We start from the raw sequence: 23,471 nt of genomic DNA on the forward strand, positions 1-23,471 counted from the left end.
CTCCAACCCAAAAATAAGCTTCACATACAAGTATTAGCAGTTGCTATTTACACCAGGGTAAAGGCTATTCTGTCTTCAGATTAGCACACCACTGACACCCAAGATGGTGGTGAAGCCCATTTTCAATAAGGGTGACAAGGCAAGGTGGAAGGAGCCAAAACCACTGATAAGGTTCTAATTAAAGGGTTTCCAGAGCCAGCTGTGGAAATCTCCAGTTTAAAGATGAGTATTTAAATAAGGAGGAAAAAGGACAAAGTAATTCTTCACTTCAGGGAGTATTTCAAGGGAGCAGAGGGGGAAGCAACAATAAGTTGCTACAGTATGAGACAGGAGATAAGACAGCCTTAATAGATGGGAAAACGACTACCAGTATCACATTTGAATCAATCTTTGCAGCTTACTGTTAGGTACAGAGACCACTAGAAATTTAGAAGGTATCTTTTAGCTTAACCAGAAAGACCTTGCATTCTGATAGCGTAAATGCCTTGAACCAACTACTGATTTTGCACCAGTATCACTGAGAGGACAAAGCAGTGTGTAAAGCAGCCTTTGGTGTGTAAGCTCTATTATTGGCCTTACTGCATTTTACTGTATCGGTATTACACAAGTCAGGCACACTTTGTAGGACTTGGCACCAAAATGCCTTTTATGATGCACAGGCGGAAGAGTTAACCAGTCTTCAAAAGTCTCACTCTGCAATTTAAAGTATTTATCAGTTTGTTGACCACAAGTTTTAGCTTTTCCTGTATCCTTCCATCTCATAAGAGCCCTGATGGCCAGCCTAGCCGTTCTTGTGACATAGTGGGCAGCATTTCTTAACTGTTGACAATACCTGGTTCAATACTTTCTGCAGGTAGGGGGTTCCCATGCGATCGGCCATGTGTCTGTAGGCTGGGTGGGAGAGGAAAAATTTTCTCTCTGCAGCCAGAGCAGCCTGAATGTCCTTCTTGCCATCAATGTCCTTCTGACTTCTGTTGACTACACCAATGTAACCTGTAAGAGTGGGGTTAGAGATCAGATCGTTGCAAGGACTGAGAATGTAAACGGGACTCAGACCGAGAAGGAAGTTACGCAGCTAGCAGCACTGCAAAAGGGGAATTCTAGTGACAACACCTTATTAGGGACAAATTGGAAGAGTTTAAAACTAGAATTTCCTCCAAACGGCCCAGGTTCTGATACATACAGGACAAAAATGACTATGCAGCTGAGAACTAGCTTATTTATTGCTGTTCCCCCAATCACAAAGCATACCCTAGTCTCATTCATTTGAGACTCTTATGTTAAAGTCCTTGGAATAGATACTTCGCTATGGCTCTACACAGCATGTATTGCAGTCCAAAATTATTTTATCTGATACACTATGGCAATCTCATCTGGATAAAAGATGAGAGGAGTCTTTTAGACAGGAGTTCCATTTTTGCAGCTTGCCTTATTAAAAGAAAGAAAGAGAAGGTAAAGATAAGAGCACAAGGCTATGCTTCTGCTAGGACTACATATCAAGGTACAAATACTTTAAAAGTTCCTATTAACAGTGTGACTGATCCCTGTTCCCCAACTTTTCTCAGTTCCAGCTTGGAACAGAGATGGCTTAACCACAAGTTGTAACAGATGTTGCAGGAAGGCAATGAGGCCAGGACACCTCACACAGGGAAAATAGGAGATTGTGGACAAAGCATAAGGAAACATACCTCTACGAAGAGGAAGTAGTTTATTTTCTAATACATCTCGTGCATCAGTTCCTTCATCCATAAGATCCAGCTTAGTAATGACTCCAATAGTACGTTGCCCTATGGAAAAAACCAAATGTACTTGATCAAGCAAACAACTCATGTAATGTTTTCCTCTGATCACAGAGCTTACAGATTGCCCAATTTGCTACTCAGGGGCTCTTGAACTCAAACATTACAGTTCCCATCATGTTCAAGATGCCATGAGAGCAAAACAGACAATAAATTGAGCTCAGTTCTCAGTTATATCATGCTGAAACAGGCACATGCTATGCCACAGAGAGGGATTCGAGTGCAGATTTTCCTGCTTTTGCCAGGCAGAATGGAGATGACTAAAGGAAAGAAAATCCTTCATCTCTTCAGAAACGGGGCTCGAACAAAGGAATAAAAGGGAATAACAAAAATTCTGTTACAATAACACTCACTAACACCTCTCAGAAGAACATGTGTTGGTGAAGATACAACCCAAGACAGACAGGAGCCCACAGATACTGGACTAATCACAAGCAAAAGAAAAAAGGAAAATCAGGCCACTGTCTAGTAAAAAATTAAGAGATATTTACCTTGAGGATCCACCTCCTTTGCAATCTTCAGGGCATCAGAGTTGGCCAAATCAGAGTTCGCTGGGGATACTGCCAGGATGAGGCAGTTCTCTTTGGTGACAAATTGCATGAGCATATCTCTGATCTGAAACTCAATGTCAGGGGGCTGGTCCCCTACTGGAACTTTTGTCATACCCGGTAGATCCACCAAGGTCAAGTTCAGGACTAGACACAGGAAACAGGAGAGAGCACAAGGGAGTGTTGAGGTAAGAACGTTCTGGTCTATAAGTACCACCTGTAGCTTTAGTGTCTCCGATATATAATAAGAGACACACACAGAGGCACACAGAGCTTTCTAGTTCCTTTTTGCTACTGCTTAGTAAGAACTAGTTGCTAGATGTTACTAGTCATGACTATCAATGACCTCATCACCCTTCCCTTTAAACCACTTGTTTTTTCACTGATCAGGGAAACTGTGCCCTCAAAGTCCTTCCACATACACTACATTGAAAGGGAAGGGATGACAGTACATTGTTTCACTCCATAACAGAGACTGGAGAGTCAGAAGAGTTGGTTCCACTCATTAAGAGTTGTCCCCAGTATTGAAGAGCTCAGTCCTCCCACCCTTATTTTCAAGGGAGGTTCCTGTCAAAGTCAGCTGGGCTTTCTCCTGAAGGACTACAATATGCAGCCCTACATCTATTTAATTGTCATGCTGAGTGAAAAAATAAAGACTAAAAATCAAGTACAAGTTCCACCCAGCCAAATGCTACGTAGCGCTGAGCTGCTGCTTTCCAAAACATGCCTATAGAGCTGTTTATATTTAAAGAGCTGGCAAATTTAGGACTATGCTGCTCCCTTAAGTGGAATTTTTCCACTGAGATCAGTGGCATATGACACAGGCACTACCTGGAGAGAACTATACAGAGTATGTATTTACATGCAAAGAGAAGGCAACTGCTCTTCAAGGAAGCCACTCTCCCCATCATTGTTTTTTTTTTTTTGTTCCATTCCTTCCTTAAGCTGAAGGAGGGTCCATTTAGATTAGATGTTAGAAAGAAATTCTTTCCTGTTAGAGTGGTGAGGTACTAGAACAGGTTGCCCAAAGAGGTTGTGGATGCCCGATCCCTGGAAGTGTTTAAGACCAGGTTGGATGAGGCTTTGGGTAACGTGGTCTAGTGGAGGCTGTCCCTGCCCGCAGCAGGGGGTTGGAACTAGATGATCTCTAAGGTTCCTTCCAACCCAAACCATTCTATGATTTATTTGCCCAGTAAAGCAGTATCGGAAAGCAGAGAGAGACAGCAGCTCTTCACTGTAGTGCCCATACTGGTGGAAAGGAACAGCCTCAGGAACAAGTTTCTGCACTGACATCAGTTGTTTTAAGGAGAGGTTCTGCTAGCAGTCAGATACTTCAGCTGGCAGACAAGCCTGTTTTAGCAGTATGGCTAATGCTAGCAGTTTGATACACAGCATGGCCCAGGCACATGGAGATTAAAGTCAAAACCAAGCACTCTCCTCATTTCATCTCTTTTCTTTCTGTCTACTTCATGACAAAGCAGCAACCTGACTCATCTATCTCCTGATTCAGATGCTGCATTAGGACTCACCATGGGGAGAGTAGACTCGAAGATTGATGGGCACAGGGGAAATCCCTTTGTTGGAGCCAGTAACACGATCCGTTTCAGCCTCAATTTCCAAACGGACCTCCTCAAAATCAGTGAATTTCTTTCCTTTGCAGTGTAGGAACTCACCATATTCTATTTAAACAGAAGCAGAGTGTCAGAAATAGTCACTGAAATCAGAGAAACACCCAAAGTGTAATGAAAACATCATGTCCCAAAGCAAAACAAACAAACAAAAAAAACAGCTGAAGGGATGAAGTCTGGCAAGGGCCTTTCCCACAAGGGTCTGGCAGGTTGGCATAGAAGAAGTTACTGCAGTCATATTATCTGAGATCTTAACTTATGCTAAGGGCAATGGTAAAGAAAATATCCTGCAAGTAAGTAGCAAAACCAGTGAACTGCCCAAGAGCCCAACCACAGAACTTTGTAGTCTTTTTTTCTTCTCCAGATACCAGTGTTGTCACACTGGGTTTTCACTACATTAAATCATCGTACCCCCTTATTTCAGTAGATTAGCAGCAGGGTCATGGAGCCTTGCCTAATAAATTAAAAGAAAACTAAGAAGCATTTTGCTTCTGAACACTTAATGCATCAGATGTTAAACAGGTAGAACTGAAAATGAGCTGCTGGTCATTTTTACTGGGGAAAATTCTTATTTATTTTTTCCACACTGCTCAGTGCCACTGATCAAAGAAGACCTTTCTTGACTAAGACAGCAATCCAGCTGGGCACACAGGGAAGGTAGCTCACATACCTGTGCTGGCGTTTACCAGCTGCAGGACCAGCGGGCGTCTGGTTACGATGCCAGATCCACGTGGCAGAAAGTCCCTGAAATGAAATGGGAAGTTTCAGATGAGTGAATGATTGTTTCCTTCCTTTTTCACAGCTCTTCTGCTTCTATAAGCATACATGGATTCTAACAGGGAGTTTCAGCCATGGACACAAAAATATTTAAGGCACTAAAACCAAGTCCTCCTCCTCGAGGAAGATGAGAGCTTGTTATTCTGAAGAAGTCTATACTCAACAACACACCCCCTCTGATCCTGTCTGTAACAGCTATAGCTCCTTCAGCTGAAGTTCCAAGCTAACTAACAAGCCCGTTTAAAACAATTGTCTGTACTTCAGAAAAAAAACCCCTTTTTCATGAGAAAGAAAAGAGAAGTTGAAGCAGAGCTTGAAAGCTATCATGTCTCCTTTATACAAAATACAGTTACCCAAACTACAAAATCATTCATGCCCTGCACTTTGGGGCTTGAGAACACACCACATTGTTCCAGCAGGCAAACACCACGTGATACATCTGAAAGAATAAGCAGCAGCCAAAGGCTTGCCTCCACCCAGGGTTTCTCCTGGCTAACTGCTCAAGACATAAGTATTGCCAAGGCAAAAGCAGCAGCAGCTTCTTTCTATATTCACAAGAATCCTGAATTTGTGTACTTCATCTCAAAGGAAGGAAGCCTTTCACTATCCTTCTCCAAATGCTGACTTAGCAGCCACAACCCACAAGTTCTCCTTCACTTTTTCTTTTCCCAAATCCAAGAGCTTTGAGCAAAGCTCGGCATTCTTACAGCATCTGCCGATGACCTTGCTAGTTTGTGGCCTGGTTTTCAAGTACTCAGCTGTTCAAATGGCTCTTCAAGAGCCACTGAGCACTTCTGAAAATACGATCAATTGCTTCCTTGCCTAGTGGGAGAAGCATCATTTCAAAACATGGTTCCTACAGCATTAATATAGTTTTCTTTGTTAAAGGAAGTCCTACCTACACTGCTGGGATTCTGGCACACGATCCTCCCTCCCCTGACAGCTGTGGCAATGAATAATTTTGCTAATTCAGTAGTGACTAACCACTCTGGTGGATGAGAAATCCAGGGCTCTCCATTTTGAGCATCTTGCTCTTAGTCTGGCATGAGCTTAACACTGACAAAGGAAGTGAAGATGAGGAATGAGCTTTTGTTTTAATACGTCAGACAAGGACTTGAGCAGCTTTGTTTCAGCTCCTGGTTTGGCCACTGATTTCCTATGTAATTCTATCCAAGTTCTACTTCTTTGTATTCCCCTTTCCTCACCTATAAAAGTAATTCTCCATCTGTGGGGCTGTCAGAGTAACTTGATAATATCAAAAACCGTAGAGTAGTTTCAAGTGAAGGGAGGGTAAGGAGGTATCCTACGATCACTAACACCTCAAAAATATCTCCTGTAAGTTACTAGGTCTGGAGTAATGGGACCTCCAATACAACTCTACCAGTTAAAATAAGACTGTAACCTATTCTTATTACTTCAGACTTTTCAGAAGTATAAAGAGTTAACCGGGGTTTGTCTTTCATTTGTTTTTCAAATAATACAGCTCTAGTTTTCCCATTCCAGTGGGATTAACCCTGGAATCTTTGAGGCATTGCATCATTTGAGCAGATTTCTGCTGTCTCAGCTCCACTCCTATAGATGTCTGTGGTCAATATGTGAATGAGTTCTACCCCAGCATCAGTTTTTAGCATAACAAATCCATCTCAGCTGCACTGACTTATTTTGAACTTACTGTACCTGAGAAAAAGGTATTTTATTACTACAGATTCCATTTCTAGCACACTAAGACAATACTCTAGTTATTGATCTCCAACTTGCAGCATCAAATCCTGCTTTACTGTAGGAAAAGCACCACTTACATTTACAAGCATGAGCTCTTTAGGAATTAAGATTCCACTCATGTTGTGTTCCGTGTTTTCCTGAAGTTTTCTGCTTTGGCCAAAATACTGATTTCTCTGCTGTCCTTGTCATAACTACAAAGGCAAAAACTCAAAAATCAGGACAAAGGCAGATGGAAAAAAAAAAAAAAAAAATCTATGTCGCATCTGGGTTCCAGCATTATAAAAAAAATAATCCAATTTATTGTGTGAACTGAGTAGTTCACAGACTATTCCAAGGAAAAACACTAAGCCCTCACAGAAAACAAGACAACAAATCCATTAGGCAAATCTAGTCACCTAAATCAACAATCTTAGTGCTGCTTTAATTCTGACTGAAAACATGTGCAATCTGATCCCTAATATGAAAAAAATGAATGTGTGCTCTTATCCACAAACTACTGGGTGGTACATGCAGTTCAACTTTAAAGTCTTCTCTATGCTTGACTCCTATCAGGAGTTACAGACAAGAAGCTTTATAAAAATACAATTGATGCAGTATCACCCCATTGTATCAGTATTATTTCCTATTCTTTTATTCACTTTCTTTCTCTCTACAGTCTCCTGGACAAACTCCTTCCTTCTGCTCCAGCTGAGCCATTCAAATCATAAACACTAAAAAGTACTGATTAGTAAATTCTGCAGCAAGCTGGCTGGATGCTGAGGAGAAGGCAGTGCATGGGAGTCTTGCCTGCCCTCTTGCAGTAGGCATAGTACATTGCTTCTGTAAATAAAATACAACAACAGAGCATATGTGGCATGGACAACATGCCCAGCCCAGGTTTTGAGTCCACTTAGGAGCCAGGGGAAAGATCTACACCCACACCTATTGCTCCCAGAAAGACCAGCACAAAGCGATGAAATTAAGATAGAATCAGGGAAACAGTACATGAGATAAGAACAACCATGTGCCAGATGACTTGGGCAGACAAGAGCTGAAGGGTTAGATAAACTGGCTTATTCTATTCCAGCACAGGAAATGTACAGTAGCAAGGCTCAATGGGGAAATAAAGATGGAAAAAGTCTTCAGAGATAACATGCTGCAAGGCTCCGAGTGATCAGACAATGAGGGCAGCTGGGATTCCACTTCTAAGACAAGGCAGCCCCTAGCATGACATTAAGAGCAGCATCATTACATACATCACTATACAAGCCTTTGTTCCTGAAATATGTTATTCAGTTAGGTTGAGGGCACCAACTCTGTTTTCCTCCTTCACTTTGCATCTTAAGAACTGAAAATTCCTTTTTTGTTGCTTTGTAACACACAGAAGTGGCATGACAACATTTAATTTCCTATGCTTTTAAGCAGGAATACCACACTGTGCCACTTCTTCAGGCTACGCTTTATCAAGAAAACACAGCGAAACAGCAGTTAAAACAGAGAAGCTGTATTCAGGGAATATATAAATACTTAATTTGCTTGTATCTTTTTGCTTAGCTATTGACTCCAAATTCCTTATCAAGATATTGAGGTATCAGTTCTAGCAATGCAATTCCAAGCATTTTTATCAGAGTTGGAAAACTAGGCTCAGATCAGCTACATTCCCCAAACTGCCAGTTATTGGAAGACTTATTTATACATATTTCACGCTCATCTTTTATTAACTACTGTCAGAGAAAGGATATTGAGCTAACTAAATTCTTGGTCTGACCAGTGATAGATCTCCTCTTCTAAACAAAGACAACAAAAAGAACCAAGGATGCAAATCCAGATGGGTCTCAGGCTGAAAAGGTTCAGGCAGGGAAGTGACTTGAAAAGGCATTGATTGTTATATTTCGCTTTGTTCACTTCTGAAGTGCTCACACATGTTCTCAACTAGCTTCACAGCTACCTCAGGGCAAACCCAATCACATCATCCCTTCCAATCTTATTTTTATTTTAGTATGCAGAGCTGCATTAAAGTACAGATTTGGGCTGAAAGCTGCATTAGTAATGTAATAGTAAAAAAATATTGGAGGGACAGAAAACGATTTAGCAGTTACTGCAGAGCAACATTCAAACAAAATCCAAACATGTCAGAAACCTACTAAGGCAATCTTGATGTCATGCATTTATAATCAGGGCACTGGGGACTTAGTATTTCCCTACTAGTTTTTCTAAATGAAAGCCAGACACTCTATACAAAAAATCTCCATACAGTAGGTATCCTGGAATCCTACAGAACAAAAAGGTGCTATTAATGACAGAAAAAGCACATTTGCTCTATAAACAAATTTCAGAGTTCATTAAATGACTTGCACAGTACAGAGGATTAGAAGTTAAAGGTAACATGGACCAAAGACATTTCCATCTAGACTATTTGTAAAACACAGGAGGTTAACAAACTGCCTGTATAATTCAACATATAATTGTATGTAAAGGGAAGAAAACATTGACAGATGCAGTAAAACGTAGGAGAGATACCCATATGAAAAGTTTGGGATTTCCTGAAGAGGCACATATTGAAATTTCCAGACAAGTTTCTTGTGTTTATTCATTGCTACTACATTGAAGAAAGTGTGATTGTCTCCATTAAAAGAAGAGATTTGCATGAGCTCGTTTGCTACAGTAGGGCCACGTTTTCTCCTAATGAACACACACAATTTGCTAGTCAAAAAACCACTGGTTTACTCCTTTGGTCAAACACTTGATCTGATGTTTTCTTGTTAAACAAGAGAGAACTAGATCTTTGCAGGAGAAACTAGTCTTCCAGCATCTCAGTGATTGTTACAGCCATATCATGCCTGATTCATCTGCTTTGTTAGAATAAATGCTCTCAAACCTGATAACACAAGAGAAAAGCGATTGCATGAGCAATTCTGTCCCTTCATGCTTTGCTAGAAGTGGATTAGCTCACTGTTTTAGGTTTGTGCTCTAAGGCTAACAGTTACAGTGGCATTTAATTCCACCAATATAGCATTTGCAGGTAACCTGCCTATGATCTTGTAGCCATGACATTCAGCAGTGGCAACCATAACTTCCTAACAGTGAAGGAAGGTAACATACTAACAGCATCCCCACATACCAGCTCAGACTGCAACTGCTCCTCCATAGATACTCTTCCACTGCAAGCATGAGCATTGTGCATTCCCTCCTTCCATCAAGTTCAAGTGGAAAAGCACCTCTGCTGTCCATCTCCTTTGCACTGCATATAAACAGTCTACTTTTTTGCAGCTCATTGCTTTAAATTTCTTAGTCAGTACTACATAGTGGTCTTTTGATAAGCCTCAGGGGGCCTCTTATTAATTTCAGCTATAAGCACACCCATGAGAAGAGACTGCATTAATGCAGATCTGCAGAGAGACACCCAACAGAAACACTTTATTTTTGCTCATATGTTCTAGAAACTTTAATACGGCTGGCCAAGAAGGCTTACTGCAATCCTTTACGTGGCACTACAAATGCATTTTTACAAGTCCAGCTCTCAACCCAGCAAGAACTCAATTTCAGAACAGAAAGTTACATAGAAGATGCACATACAGGGAAACCCAAGAACATTTGTCAGTTCACAGGGCAGGCAGCTAGGACTCCTGGACTATAAAATTAATTTTGCCCCTAGTTTATTTAGCCTCGTGAACAAGTTACTCTTTGTACCACAGAATTAAAGCAGGTTTGCACCTTCTCCATCCACTAGTAATCTGTATTTCTGAAAGGACTTTGATCCAAAGCTTTTCATGCATGATTTTAGTCTTCACTGAAGTTGCAACAGAAGTTATTGGCAGTCAACAACAGAACCAAGTTCACGGTACCATGTCTTGTTCTAAACGAAAGACAGACCAAATGCTTCTACCATCACTTTCCCTCCCTCCAGGGAAGCTGGAAGGCTTGTAAAGCTGTTTGTAGAAGGCTTTGAAATACAAATCTAGGCCTAGTCTAGATATACCAATACAGCATCCTTACAGTTTATTGTTTGTCAGTCCTTTGAGATTCTTGGATTAGAATGCACTACAGAAGGTAAAGCCTCAATTAAAAAGCCAAAACAGCAGCTTATGGAAACACAGAAGTAGTTCCAAAGAACAGAAGAGTGCTGACCATCTGATCATTTAATTTCAATTTGAGTTCTTATTAAACATCTACAGACAAACAGGGTATTAAGGGATGTGATTAATCCCCAATTTAGATTATATTAGTTTCAGAAATTAAGATTCACACAGCTTCCACAATTTCACATGTCTGTTTCTGTTTAAATCCACTAGTTATTTCCTGTGTTCTGGTGGTGCCTAGGGACAGCAATTTAATCAGAACTGCACTGCACAAAGCACTATGCCAATACACAGCAAGAAATACAGTTCCTGCCCCTATGGATTTTACTGTCTGGTTACACAAGTTTGGACCTGCTCCTGCTTCAGCTTAGAACTACCTTTACTTCATCTGTCAAGTCTTATAGTTGATCATTCATCATTCACGCACATCCAGACCAAGACTTCTTCATTAGCTCATCATGGCACGATGCATTACAAGAATCCCAAGACAATCTAGGGGTATCAGAACCTTTGACGTATGACTCTCCTGATCATTGCACTGATTGACAACATTCACATCTTCATACAGGCTGCATTCTATGAGCAGCTTATAAATCCCTCTGAGCAGCACTTCATCTCACAGCACAACAGCTATGTTTTCAAACATACTCTTAGTCCAACATGGGTCTTCAAATCCTTAAAACACAGGCTGACACCTATGCAACACATTAGCCACAGAATATCTGCAAGGCTAAAAATACTTAGTGTTAGTCTTATCGATTGCTAGATCAAACACATCAGAAATGGTAGTAGCTTTCCACTTCTTAAACACTAACTCAAGCCTGGTGGTCCTTCATAACAGACATCATCTACTTCTACCAGATGGTAGAGCATGATGCAGGAACTGTCCTTGAGAGCACCTTCCTGGTCTGACCCTTCAAGTGACAGGCAAGTACATTCACAAGCAATTCTGTAACTCAGACGTGGGGCAAGAACAAGGACAAATCTGTTCTTTCCTCTGTCACCCAGAAGGTTAACAATAGGGCTGCATTACAGATTTAGACTTTCCTTTCCTGCTGACTTTGTGGCCTCTATGAGCTCTTATCCTCCATGAACCAAAGTGCTTCTCAGACAAAAAAAGCCAGACAGGCCAACATGAACAGCAAGCATTTAAAAGCAGGTGCATTATGAACAAAAGCACCCATCAACCTGCTACTCTATCTGTTTTTCTCTGCCCTTCGCTTTCATCTTCCTTTCATGTTGCATCATGTGAACTTGGACACCAGTCCTACAGACTCAATCACATGGTAAGTCTCATTCCTAGGTAGCCACTTTTTTTTCCATTAAGATTAGCACTTTTACACTCAGAAAAGTTTAAGCCAGGGGATGCATGTCCTTTATCTGCCAATTTCCACAACACAACAGTGTGTCTAGCCTTGACCCACAGTGAAAGAGAGCAATTTCATAAGCTTGGTGTAATATAATTTCTTAGGGTGTAATTGATACTGGTCACACAATGGATACATATAGAAATAAAGATCTATTGTAAGTATACCACATTCCAGCATACTGGCAATATTATTGTGTACAATGATTCATTATTCAAGAATACAATTGTGAAAAATAAAGACAGGCAATAGTTCATGAGTGTCATCATAATATACATGTTAGCAGAAACAAAAAATTTAAAGAGAAGGCTTCCCATTGCCTTGTACCTTGTGTTCCTATTAACAGTAGTGTAAAGGGAGGTTGTCACTATTGTGCTGACTTGGAACACTTATAATTGCTCAGTTAAGTAGTTCTGGCGCTGAAACAGCATCTCCAACACCTAGCTGTTTCCCTCCAGTACAGATCTCCAGATAGGTAACCAAGAAGGGCCAAGCAGACCTCTTCAGCTTTGGGAGTTTGCTGTCCATAAGGTGAGTTCCCAAGACTGTCTTACAAGCTTCACAAACGCTCTCTGAGCAGTGCAAAGCACAAATGCTAGTATAAGCTGGACCCATTTATAGTGTACTACTGGATAATTTTCAAAAAAAGAGTCAGAGGGGATAGGTAATGAACTAGAAAGTAACTTCTGAAGTTTGCACCTTCTCCTATTGCCCAATCTGCCTTGAGTTCTTCTATTCTTTTGCACAGCACTGCAGTGGATACCAGCACAGGTCCCCAGCAAGTGTGAGGTGTATTCTGTCAGATATAAACCTTTATTAAGGTTTTATGCAGAGACTGAGGCACTGTGATCTTCAAACATGAAAGGACAGCAACTATGCTAACGCACTGTAAGAAAAAAACTCAAGTGTAGAAATAGGATGTATTGTATGTTCACACACCCCCTACTCCACAACTGACATTATGATTCTCACTGCAAGAATCACCTTTCTGTTCTGTTTCCTCTGTCCCTTTTACAGTAGGTGTGGTGTTCTGAACTCCTGCATATTTTTCCCATGCTGTGCTCTCACTTTATTCAAAGTAAGAAGAAAAACACTGGTGCATTCATAGAGTTAACATATGAAGTAAATAAAGCCACATAAGAAAACTACATCTACTGCAAAAGGCAACATTTCAAAAACCACAATGACCCCACATCACAGGCTCTGCCAAAAAGACAGGAAACCTTTCAGGAGAATGCCCCCTCCAAGAGAATCCACCTCCATAGAAAACTGCATGGCTAGCTGTTTGAAAGCCTACATACAGTAAGTTTGGCGAGTCAAATCCAGTTCCTCATGAACAAGCATAATGGTGGGGTTTGTTTTGCTGACATTTGGGACTAAATGATGTGCCATGGAGAGACAGCAGCTGAATGAGCTTCCATCTCAGCCATAGGGCTTGTCTTCTTGTCATGGGACACAGCACAATTACTTGGCCACTGATCCAGATATACAGAGGTGACAGTCTTCCAGTAGTGTCCTCTGTCACCTTCTTGGCAACTTTTGGCAGAGGATAGATCTTCTCTTTCCGACAGAACAGGATAAAGCCTTTTGTTACTGAAATGCATTGTCATATTTATGTGCTCTTGTGGGTCTCTGGGAGGACTCACATGCCTTCAACATCAAAAGCGTTAATCAAAAATGTGTTTCCTCCACTCAGAACACATTTATGAGTCAAGCATGGGCTGAGGGGGCTCAGACAACTAGAGAGGGGATAGGCCACTTCAGCTGCAGTGGCCATGTTCAGACTTCAGCCTGCAGCACCTTTATGAACACTGCTAAAGCAAAAACAAAAGTGCATACCAATTTTTACATGAATGCTTGCTTAGAAACAGCTCTCCCTCTACCCCTCCCATAGTGCACTAAAGCTCTTCCAGAGTGCACCAAATTCTGCTTTTCTGGCTTATCTCTGCCTGCAGACTGGTTCCCAGGAGCCACCACAGTCAGTGCCTTTCTCAGTAACTCTTTCCCCATCTCCCTTCTTATCTCTCTCAGCCCCTCTCCTGCACATGCCTCTATGCAGGTCTCTGGAACCAGTGGCATGAAATAAAAAGGGGTTTTTTCTATTGTTTATTTTTATTTGAATCCTTTGGGTTGATTTTTCCTGTTTCACACTCCACTAGCTTCAGGGTACATCAAAATCTGGAATACAGCTGTATGTGTTATGCCAAGTCATGGCTGCACTAGAGTCTCTCTCCCTGCACAAGTTAATCTGATGCAGAACTAAAGAGCTTTGTGGCTGTACTGCTTCCACAGGGCAAGAGACATCCAAGGAGGTCAGAAGCATTCTTACACTTTAGGTATTACACTTTTATTCAATGGCCTGGGGGCCTGCCAGCCCACAGAGTAAACTGGCACAGCCAACAGCTTGCCCCAGGGATTTCTGCTGCTGTATGTCTACAGTAATTCCAAGGAAGCCAGTATGCCGCAGCTTTATGCTTGGTAGACCTTACAGCAGGATCTGGCCTGACTTTCAAGGTGCATTACATATATATATAGATGATCTGAAAGAAAGGCAGAGATGTTGCTACATTCTTCTGATGCACCCCTGCAAACCCATAACCAAGGGTTACCACATCCAGTCAATTCACTGGCTGTTACAAAGCATAAAGCAAGAATTTCTGGTAGAGCTGCACTCCATCCCTAACTCAGTTTATATAACATGTACTGAAGTCCCCATATACAGTGAGGGGAGATAGAAACCATGCAAATGGAATTTCTCTCCATTAGAGAAGGTTACACAGCTCCTGCACTACAGTTGTAGGAGGGGAGGAAGAGAACAGACAAGGGAATACCTTGGGAAAAGGCTCAAACACACATTACCATTTTTGCCAGTTTTCCATGGTCTGCTTTTTTTCCTATCTAGAAATCTAAGCTTCCCCTCTCAGAGTCATTGCTGGGGCCTACACAAATACCTTTAGGACACTGAAGTCTGAAATACAGAGGTGTTGGTCAGCCCTTCTGAAGGATCAGCACTAGGATCTTGAACAAGGTCCATTCAAACAGACTCAGTACTGCAGACCACTAGAAATACATGGGGTTTAGTAACTGCTGTTCTTATTTGAACCTGTTGATCAAGGTTTATATGCATCCTTTGATTCCTTCTCTGGTTTCATGAGATTAACTTTCATTTTAGAAAAAATGTTTCAAAATCATCACCCCCAGACACAGGACTTCAGGTGCCAGGACTTTCTGAAAGCAGTACATCAAATATAACAGGACATACAATTTAATCAGCAAGCCACGCCTGAAGCCTGTCTGAAAGATCTCAGCTTCCCCCCAGTCCTTGCAGACACCACAAATAGTTCTCAGCTCTTGCCCAGAAGGTGTGCTAAAGTATGAGCACAGTTCATCACCTTGGCCATCCCAATTGAAAAGTCTGGGCAGGATACACAGCTGCAGCTGCCTGTACTGTAATGCAGGCCACCTTTCTGGCTATGAGCAACCAAGGTTCAATTCTTTGCTTTTAAGTGCCACGGAGGGCTGTGATCCTGGGAATCCTGACACACAACAACAGTGCCTTGTGTCATCCCCACTGAGGAAGCCTGCAATGGGAGCAGATTGGATCCACGTGCTTCTCTCCCTAGCTGTGATCACTGACTAGCTAGATAATCCCTTCATAGGCTGCTGCTCTACAATTGCAGTGCAGCAACCAATCCAATCTGAGAGCCAGAACCAGGCCCGGGGGGATAATTCCCCTCCTACTTCCCTACAACATGGTGAAATCTACTTGTTTCCATAGAAACAAATCAGTTTGATGTCCACACAGCTCCTGCATCCCTCACTGCTGTGCATCATCAGCCCCAAGCTGCTGAGGCTGAGAGATTTTAAGCAAGTGTCTACAGCTATAGGTCAAGAGTTCACAGGAAAAACAAGGGGTACTCCCAGCGTACAAAACCGACCATCTCGCCCAAGATATCATTTGCTTCAGTTCATCTCTGCTGTGATAATGAATCAGGAATATCCTTTCCCTCCTCCATTTTGAGGGTTGACTTATCTGCCAGATCCCTCCCTGCTACCTTCCCGCAGATGGGTTAGCCCAGAATACGTGAGGACATAGAACGCAGATGGGAAAGGAAAACGGGGCACTCCAATACCTCAAGTGCACTCATGAACCAATTTCCTCTTAATAGGTTTTTACCTGCAAAAAAATACAAAGGGATTTTCTTGTTTGGAACCCTGCATTTTACTGTGGAGGGTTATTTAGAGTGGTACAGCCTACAGTGCATTGCCTGATCTCAAAAAGTCACTGCCCATTATAGCAAATGCTGCATTGACTCTAGGCTGCAGCTCCTTCCTGGGGAACGAAAGTCTTGAGGGAGTAGAAAATTGCAGCACTGCTGCTGTGCAGCTTCCTCTGGGATCTTTTGGGTAATAAAAAAAAATGAAGTCCTGGATCTTGCTTGCTGCCTTGGGATATTCAAGATAAAGAATAACACAGCACTGATTTTACATGACAATACTAGGAACTCAAGAGAATAAGTAGCCTGGTGTATCCTGAACGGATGTGGCAGTAAGGATTACACATTTATGGAAAATACAGCTTTGATGTCAAGAATTACAATACCAGGAGAAAGAAAACAAGGCTGCTTTCACTCATTTAAGAAAACAAAACACCAGATCTGGGGTAGCAAATCAGGATTTAAGGGAAAAAGCAACCGCAGCACCAGCTGGGTTCAGAGGCCTCCAGAGCCACAGGTACAAGAAATACTGTCCTAACATGATGTATTCTCTACCCCAGAAGCTGTAAACTGGACCTTTCTGTCTGCCTTGCTGAATTTTCACCATCATAGCATGAAAGCAAGTTTTCCTTTTGTTTCCTCCAAAGCATACCTACCCTGGCAAAAAAGTGTCATGCACATTTTATCTCCAGAATCTCCCTGCAAGTTCCAGTCTCCAAGGCAGCAATACCAAGCATCAACAACACCCTAAAGCATCGAATTAGTCCAGTCCTGATGGCAGTAGCAAAGAGACTTTTTTTATGGCCAGGTAAACCCATGACCCAGCATCTTTGCTCATCTCTTTCTCAAGCCGCACTGATCTGTCATAATAGTGCTGTAACACTGCTCTGCTTTGGCACAAACAAATCTACTGACAAATCCTGGCTTTGCCATAACAGAAGGGTTGCAGCCCTGAAAAAGATGACCTGTACAGCACCTGCAACTTGAGCTGGGAGAAAACAAAAGGACAAGCTGTACACTAAAACTCTGGGACAGGAATGACTGATTGGAAAGCACAGCCACAATAACACCCTGGGATTAATGTATGTTAAGACCAATGAACAACAGGCTGACCTTGCTATTTCCCACCACCAGTGTGTCTTAATCTGTCCTAGCTCTCTGGAGTCAGGCTGCAGCTGAGTCTAGACTAAAGGTTTTCCAGCAGTAAAGGCTCTCCTGTGTTCAAGGACACCACTAGACTGTGCAGCAGAACTAATATTCAAGCTATTTGTCGCATGGACGCTCTGGATAAAAAGGGGTTTATCCCCCTTTTTGCCCTTCTCTCCTTCAGAGAAGGAAACCAGGTACAATGGCAGACCCAAAAGATATCAAACACTCATGGTAAGTATCATCTTAGATTTCTTGTCAAAACTTCACCACCTCTGGAGTCCTGGTATTTGCTGCAAGACCTAGGAGAAGAACAAACATAGCTCAAAGCACATTTCATCACTGCAGTATGACACTTCCTCCACTCCCAGACAGCTCTGTATGCTAGAAAAGAAGACAGTCTCCCCAGAGCCTGAATAACATAAAGGGTACAGACAACTGAAAGAGTTCATTGGAAAAGGCAAAATCACTTTGATGAGCCCACTAATACAAACCCAAACGGAAGTTGTATGAGAAAAGGAGGTGCTACCTCAAGCCACAATGTGCTATTAGTGGCCAGACATGGGTGGTGGGTTTATAAAATTGAATACATGTACCCTGATAATTTATCTTGGGTCAGCAATAAGAGGCAGAGTGTGTTGTGGATGGGGAGATAGGCTGCTTCCCTTCCAACAGGCCAGGCAGGAAGGGCAGAGTTCTGTGGGGTAACAGAGTTATGCCGCACTCTGGCATCGACCAAACCATCCAAGATGCATGGTTGTCCTGCAGAGGGAATTTAAGATGCCAATTTATATCTCAGCTCTGCCTGGAGAAGTATGCAGGAACAGTGCCAAGCTCCTTGCTATGTACTGCACCTCTGCAGTTTCAGATATAATTAGGATCACCCTGGCTGGAAACACAGTGCAGAGGCACTGCTTCTCAAGCCCTTGAAGAAAAAACAGCAGACTGACTGCTCAACACCTCTAGTGCAAAGCAAAGTCAGAGGCATTAAACTCTACTTCAAAAACCACACAAGACATCTCCATTTCAGGCTATACTAGAATTAAAGTTGGATCGACAGTCCCAGAAGACATGAGCTTTTGACCTCCTGGCTGGTTCCAATTGTCTATCAGCGTCCTTTTGACCAACCAGTGGAACAGCACTCCTCATGTGCCAGGGATCATTTTTCTCAAGTTTGGGCAGTGACCATAGGAAGGGACAAAATGGCAAGTATATATACAGCTACACATCCACAGAATTTCTAAAGGAGTTCAAGTCTTCATGGAAAATTTTTAGGGCTTAAATTCAAAAAGCAGAGGAGGGTCAAAACTGGTGTTGCCTATTAATGGGCACTGTGAATCTATAGCAAAATTGTGGCATAGTAACCTGGACAAACATATCAGAGTCTTCTGGTCTTCCATTCCTTCCCCTATTTTCCACAAGTAAAGGGTTTATCTAAATTCCTTCCACTGGTATCTTCCCCCCACCCTTCAAACCAATACAGTGATTTTGGGAAATGGAAATCCAATAACATTTGGTTTTGCCTGTCCAGGTGTCCAAACAGAAGTTGGCAAAATACCAAGTGCTAATGCAGTGCCTCACTTGTTCTTTTGCAGTAAATATTCCTTATTCTTTAAATATCATTCTTTCAACAGTCTATACAAATTAATTCAGGAAATGGACCTCCTTCTCTAAGAAGAGTTTGAGGTGCCAGGTTAGGCAGGCCTGGCATAACAAACACATCTTGTATGAACAGGCATAAACAGAAAGTAATGCCTAGGAACAGGAACATCAAATCAAAGTAGCACATCCCAGAGGGGAGAAGTATATTACTGGGATCTCTGCTGCAAGCTGCACAGATGTGGAAGAGGTGACCTGAGTTTCAGCACTGGAGCTGCAGCATCAGCTCTGCAGAGTGACACGTCATGCACCAGTCCCTGAGGGTATTCTGCATTTTGGTAGGTACCAATCCCCTCCTTACCTCTAGCTACAGCCCCACTGCAACAGATCTCCTCTCAAGGCCACCACCATGCTCAGGCAATTCCCAGCTATTCATAGAAGAGCTTCTATTAAAAGTAAAAGCACAATCAGCTTAAGAAATGGCCAGAGATTACTCAAGAGATCACAGCAGTCAAAGAGAGAAAACATAACGTGTATTAAAATCAAGGGGGCCTCATCCTGACCCAGAGCAGTGTAAGTTCAGAGTAAATCATAAGCAAGTCAGTGGAGCTAAATATCAGCATAAAAACTGTGACGGTTAGAGCTTTGGTTTTTACCAGCTTAATTCTGAACTAACAGGTCATCAAGTGTATTCCCCTGCTGACAGAGAATTGTTCCTGTGCTGGGAGGCAGGTGGCAAATGGAAGCCCCTGTTTGTAGACATTTACAATTACCTGGATGAGGAAGAGCTCTTGGAGCTGAAACAAGCTTGGTAATTTGTCAGATCCTACATAACTTCCTCTGCCTTTACACATGCAAGAGTGGCAGGAAGGCAAAGAGGAAGAACTGTACAAAAACATCAAGTTTTTTTTACCTTGTTCTAAAAAAATTCAGCTCAGCCTTCCCCATCCCTGGATCTCCATTCTCAAAAAAAAAGCAAAAAATAATAGTTTTTTCTAGTGCTCTCCAGGGTAAGTTAGCTCTGCTGTAAAAACATTTGCAGATGTTGAGAACCGACTACTCAGCATCAACAGGCAAAAGTCTACAGAGATGCTTTGAGACAGGGTCTAAATGCAGCTGAAAAACTACTCAAATACAGCCACAGCTTATGTTCACCTTTTACACAACATTACAGCAATGCTGCCTGGCTCTTCAGCCAAAATCCACAGCAGTATCAGCTTACTATCAGCTATGCCCTGTCTCAGGCATCCTATATACTACATTGGCCACTCTTACATTAAGACTGTTTCACAGCCACAAAATTACAGTCCTAGCACGGACAGGATCCCAGCAATTCTCATGTTTGTTACAGTAGTGTTAACTCTTCGCCCTTCAACACAGCTGCAACAATGCAACCTAAAGCCATAAGAAACAGGAAAGGGAGTGTTAAAGGGGACTGTTGAGGCAATACATTATTAAAATAGTATTTTCACCCCCAGAGACTCAAGTTAAATTCTCATTTCAGTCACAAGTGAGGAAACAGGTTTATTCCAAACGTCATTTTGTATAATTTATTATTCATTGTGACTACAACATAAGTATTGTAACAGAACCTATAGTTTTGGGACTAAACCCTGATTTTTGGGAAGGGAAGAGTTGACAATGCAAGTCTTAGAAGTTTTTGGATTCTTTATACTTGTCTCCAGGAGCACTCAGGGAAACAGCACCTTTTAAAGAAAAAGGTACCCTCAAACATCCATGTTAGAAATTGATGTTTTCAATATAAAAGCTACACTGCTCTTCTGTTAGCTTAATTGCTGTGTCCAGGGCTCTAAGAAAAGCTACACAAGTCACAAGATTTGCAGAAAAGTGGCAGAAGTTGGCAAGTTTGCTTCCAGTCAGCAAGACAGCTTGAGGACCTTGCATAACATCTGCTTCCAAGATGCTTCCAAAAGCACGTTATGCTGAACTGCAAGAGGCTACTGACCAAGGATTGAAACACCATCTCACTTCCATTTGGTCATGGCTGGGTCTGCCAAAGCTTTCAGAGCATCTAAGATGGCAAAGAACAATCAGAGACACTGTTAGATTTCAGACTCAGTTCATTCTTCCTGTAATGTGTCTTGAAGGAAAGAAAAACAGTTATCTGTTATAGCCAGCACCAGCCTAGGAGCTGTGACAAGCTTGAAGGTCACGCAGGAAGCGACCATCAGCAACTTAATTGTCCTGTCTGCCCATCTATATAAGACAGCTAAAGAAAATTACTGAGCCACTTTACATTCAATTGTTAAAGTATTCCCTAATAGAACTTTGAAAACAAAAAAGCTGGACATAAGTATAGAGTATCAATGAATCAGGTGGAATAATTGTTTAAACATGTAACATTAAGTTGTGCTCTCAGTTGCCAGTCACAATGTTTTGATGCACACTCTTGTCTGCTCCTCAGTAAACACTGAAATGTTGCCTCAGTCCTCTCTTCACAGACACCCCAATATTTATAGTACTTAATCCTGAGCAAGGCATCCAATTCTCATGACTAAACTGCATCAAGTCACTCAAAAAAAGCATAATGCATGCTTTAGAAGGATCACAGATAAATATAAATGAAAATAGCTTTTTGGAGCTTTTCAGAACCAGTCCTGCTTGCAGTCTGACCACCTCCAGGCCTGACCAGACCATCTGAGTGTTCAGTCACTGGGAACAAAACCCTGGGCTCATTCCTCTATTGAGCTGCACTACCCACCCCTGCTCTGAAAGGCTATGCTCAAAAACGTAAGTGCTACCAGCTCATCATCTCATCTCCCAGTGCTTTCTAAGAATACCCTGATTCCTCAAATCCAGTCTCTGCTCTATACCAGCAGCCAAAGGTGGCTGCATCAGTCCCAACCTCTCTGCAGAGCAGACCTAAGTAACCGGCAGCATTGGGCAAATGAGGCTGCACAAACAGCTAAAGCTCTTGACATACCACTTCTGGAGAGAAGGTAGCACTTTCAAAGGGCTCATGCAGATATCCCTGTACCACCCTTGCAGAGTTTTAACTTACTGCTAGGAAAAACAGTTTCCTACTTTATGGTTAACCTTTTCTAGTGTTATTTCAAGTGTCCATTAATATGGCATGACAAAGACCAACAGCCTCTCATTTCTACAGTTGGAGAAAAAGGTACAAAATATTAGTCACACAAGAAGTTCTGTTCACAGCTCTGAAATGAAATATCTTAAGGCTAAACACGCCCATCTGCCTGTTATCAGAGACAATATTCCTTTACCTTGAGCTTTTGCTCTCTCTCAGGATGTGCAAACCAGGTCTGAGATCAAGAAAAGAAAATTTCAAGTGGAATGAGCAACTGTCCCACTAGTGAGCTATTTTCCCACTGTGCATGACTAGATTTTTTTTTTGGACCAGATTTAGTTTTAGCTCTCCTCCCAACTAGCAGTACTCTGACTCATATGCTTACAAATCCGCTAGTCCAAGAAGGAAAGTATTACACCCAAAAAACATCAGGTGTTTTGTTTTAGTGGCATATCAAGGAAGTAGGTTTACCCTGCACATTACCAGTAAATTTCCTTTCACAAATGCCACCTCAAAACCAATTTTACATTGGGCATATAAACCGAACATTATATGCTTCTAGGTGACTGCCTGCCACTCTTTCAGTAGATCTTCTTGTTTTGCCACTCAAATGCATTGCCTGAAACAAAAAACTGAGCATAGGCTCGCATGGGTGGAGCACACACGAGTTTGCTCTTGTCTAATAAATTCACTGCTCAAGGCATCACAATAAGTTTCACCCCAGTAGCTAGAATACAGCAAGAACCTTTCTTGATTAACTTAGTGTAAGTTTTCAACAACTTCCATTTCTCCTCAAAAAGATTCATCTTAAAGATGCTAAGAAATCCTTACTCAGAAGTTTTACTCACAACTTGTTAAACTTGAAGTTAAATATAAAGTAGGCACATTCAGTAATTCACCAGATCAGGAAAGGGATTAGCCTCCTGCCTTAGAATAACATTTTCAGAAGCTGCCTCAGATAGGAGGTGCTGCAGACAGACTCCCACACCTTCTATTTAAGTCTAGCAGAGTTCTGCCTGCTCAAAGCATCTGGAGAAGCCAGGTTCAAGGACTCAACTTGGCACTCCCACCTAGATATTGAACTATGGTTTCTGAAAACAATCAGTAGCCTTTAAAAATAGAAGTTAGTCTTTGCTTTGCCTTTTTTTTGACTGTGTGAAAAGTTTTAAGCATGTGGAGTTTTAAAAACAGTAATGGCCGGCAGTTTTAGCATAGGGGAATGCTTTTGTGAACTTCCAACTTATTTCCCCCACTGGCTCTGCAGACTCTTTACAGCCCTGTATCACAGCATACAGTTATAGAGCAAACAAAAAATCCACATCACTTACCTATCTCAAAGTACAGCAAGGACTAATCAAAGCTCAGGATGCTCAAAGATTCCCAACATGAGGATTTTCATGGTAACAAGGAAGAGTCCACACTAGCAAAGAAGGCATCCTCCTAATCGGCCAGCTATCAGATGAATTCCAGCAGTGACAAAGCAACCTGTCATTTTCACACACCAGTAAGTCCAGGCAAGCCTCAACCTGCACAATACTGAGCATCAGCTTCTAAACTGGAG

General features: G+C 41.9%; 1 protein-coding gene across 20 annotated transcripts in view; it reads right to left on the bottom strand.

Moving 5' to 3' along the window:
* DNM1 (dynamin 1) overlaps positions 1–23,471 on the bottom strand; it is a 68,814-nt gene that overhangs the window by 39,343 nt on the left and 6,000 nt on the right. For all 20 annotated transcript variants that reach the window (XR_008579964.1, XR_008579966.1, XR_008579967.1 and 17 more), the window contains exons 2-6: positions 4,646–4,719; positions 3,877–4,026; positions 2,291–2,494; positions 1,689–1,787; positions 833–993 (exon numbers count right to left, since the gene is read on the bottom strand). Coding sequence is in view for 13 of the 20 variants with exons in the window: in XM_054848247.1 (XP_054704222.1) it covers positions 833–993; positions 1,689–1,787; positions 2,291–2,494; positions 3,877–4,026; positions 4,646–4,719 (688 nt within the window). In the remaining 7 variants the exon portion in view is untranslated. The remainder of the gene's footprint in view (positions 1–832; positions 994–1,688; positions 1,788–2,290; positions 2,495–3,876; positions 4,027–4,645; positions 4,720–23,471) is intronic.

This window comes from Grus americana, chromosome 20, assembly GCF_028858705.1.
Source record: "Grus americana isolate bGruAme1 chromosome 20, bGruAme1.mat, whole genome shotgun sequence".
In the NCBI taxonomy this organism is placed as follows: domain Eukaryota; kingdom Metazoa; phylum Chordata; class Aves; order Gruiformes; family Gruidae; genus Grus; species Grus americana.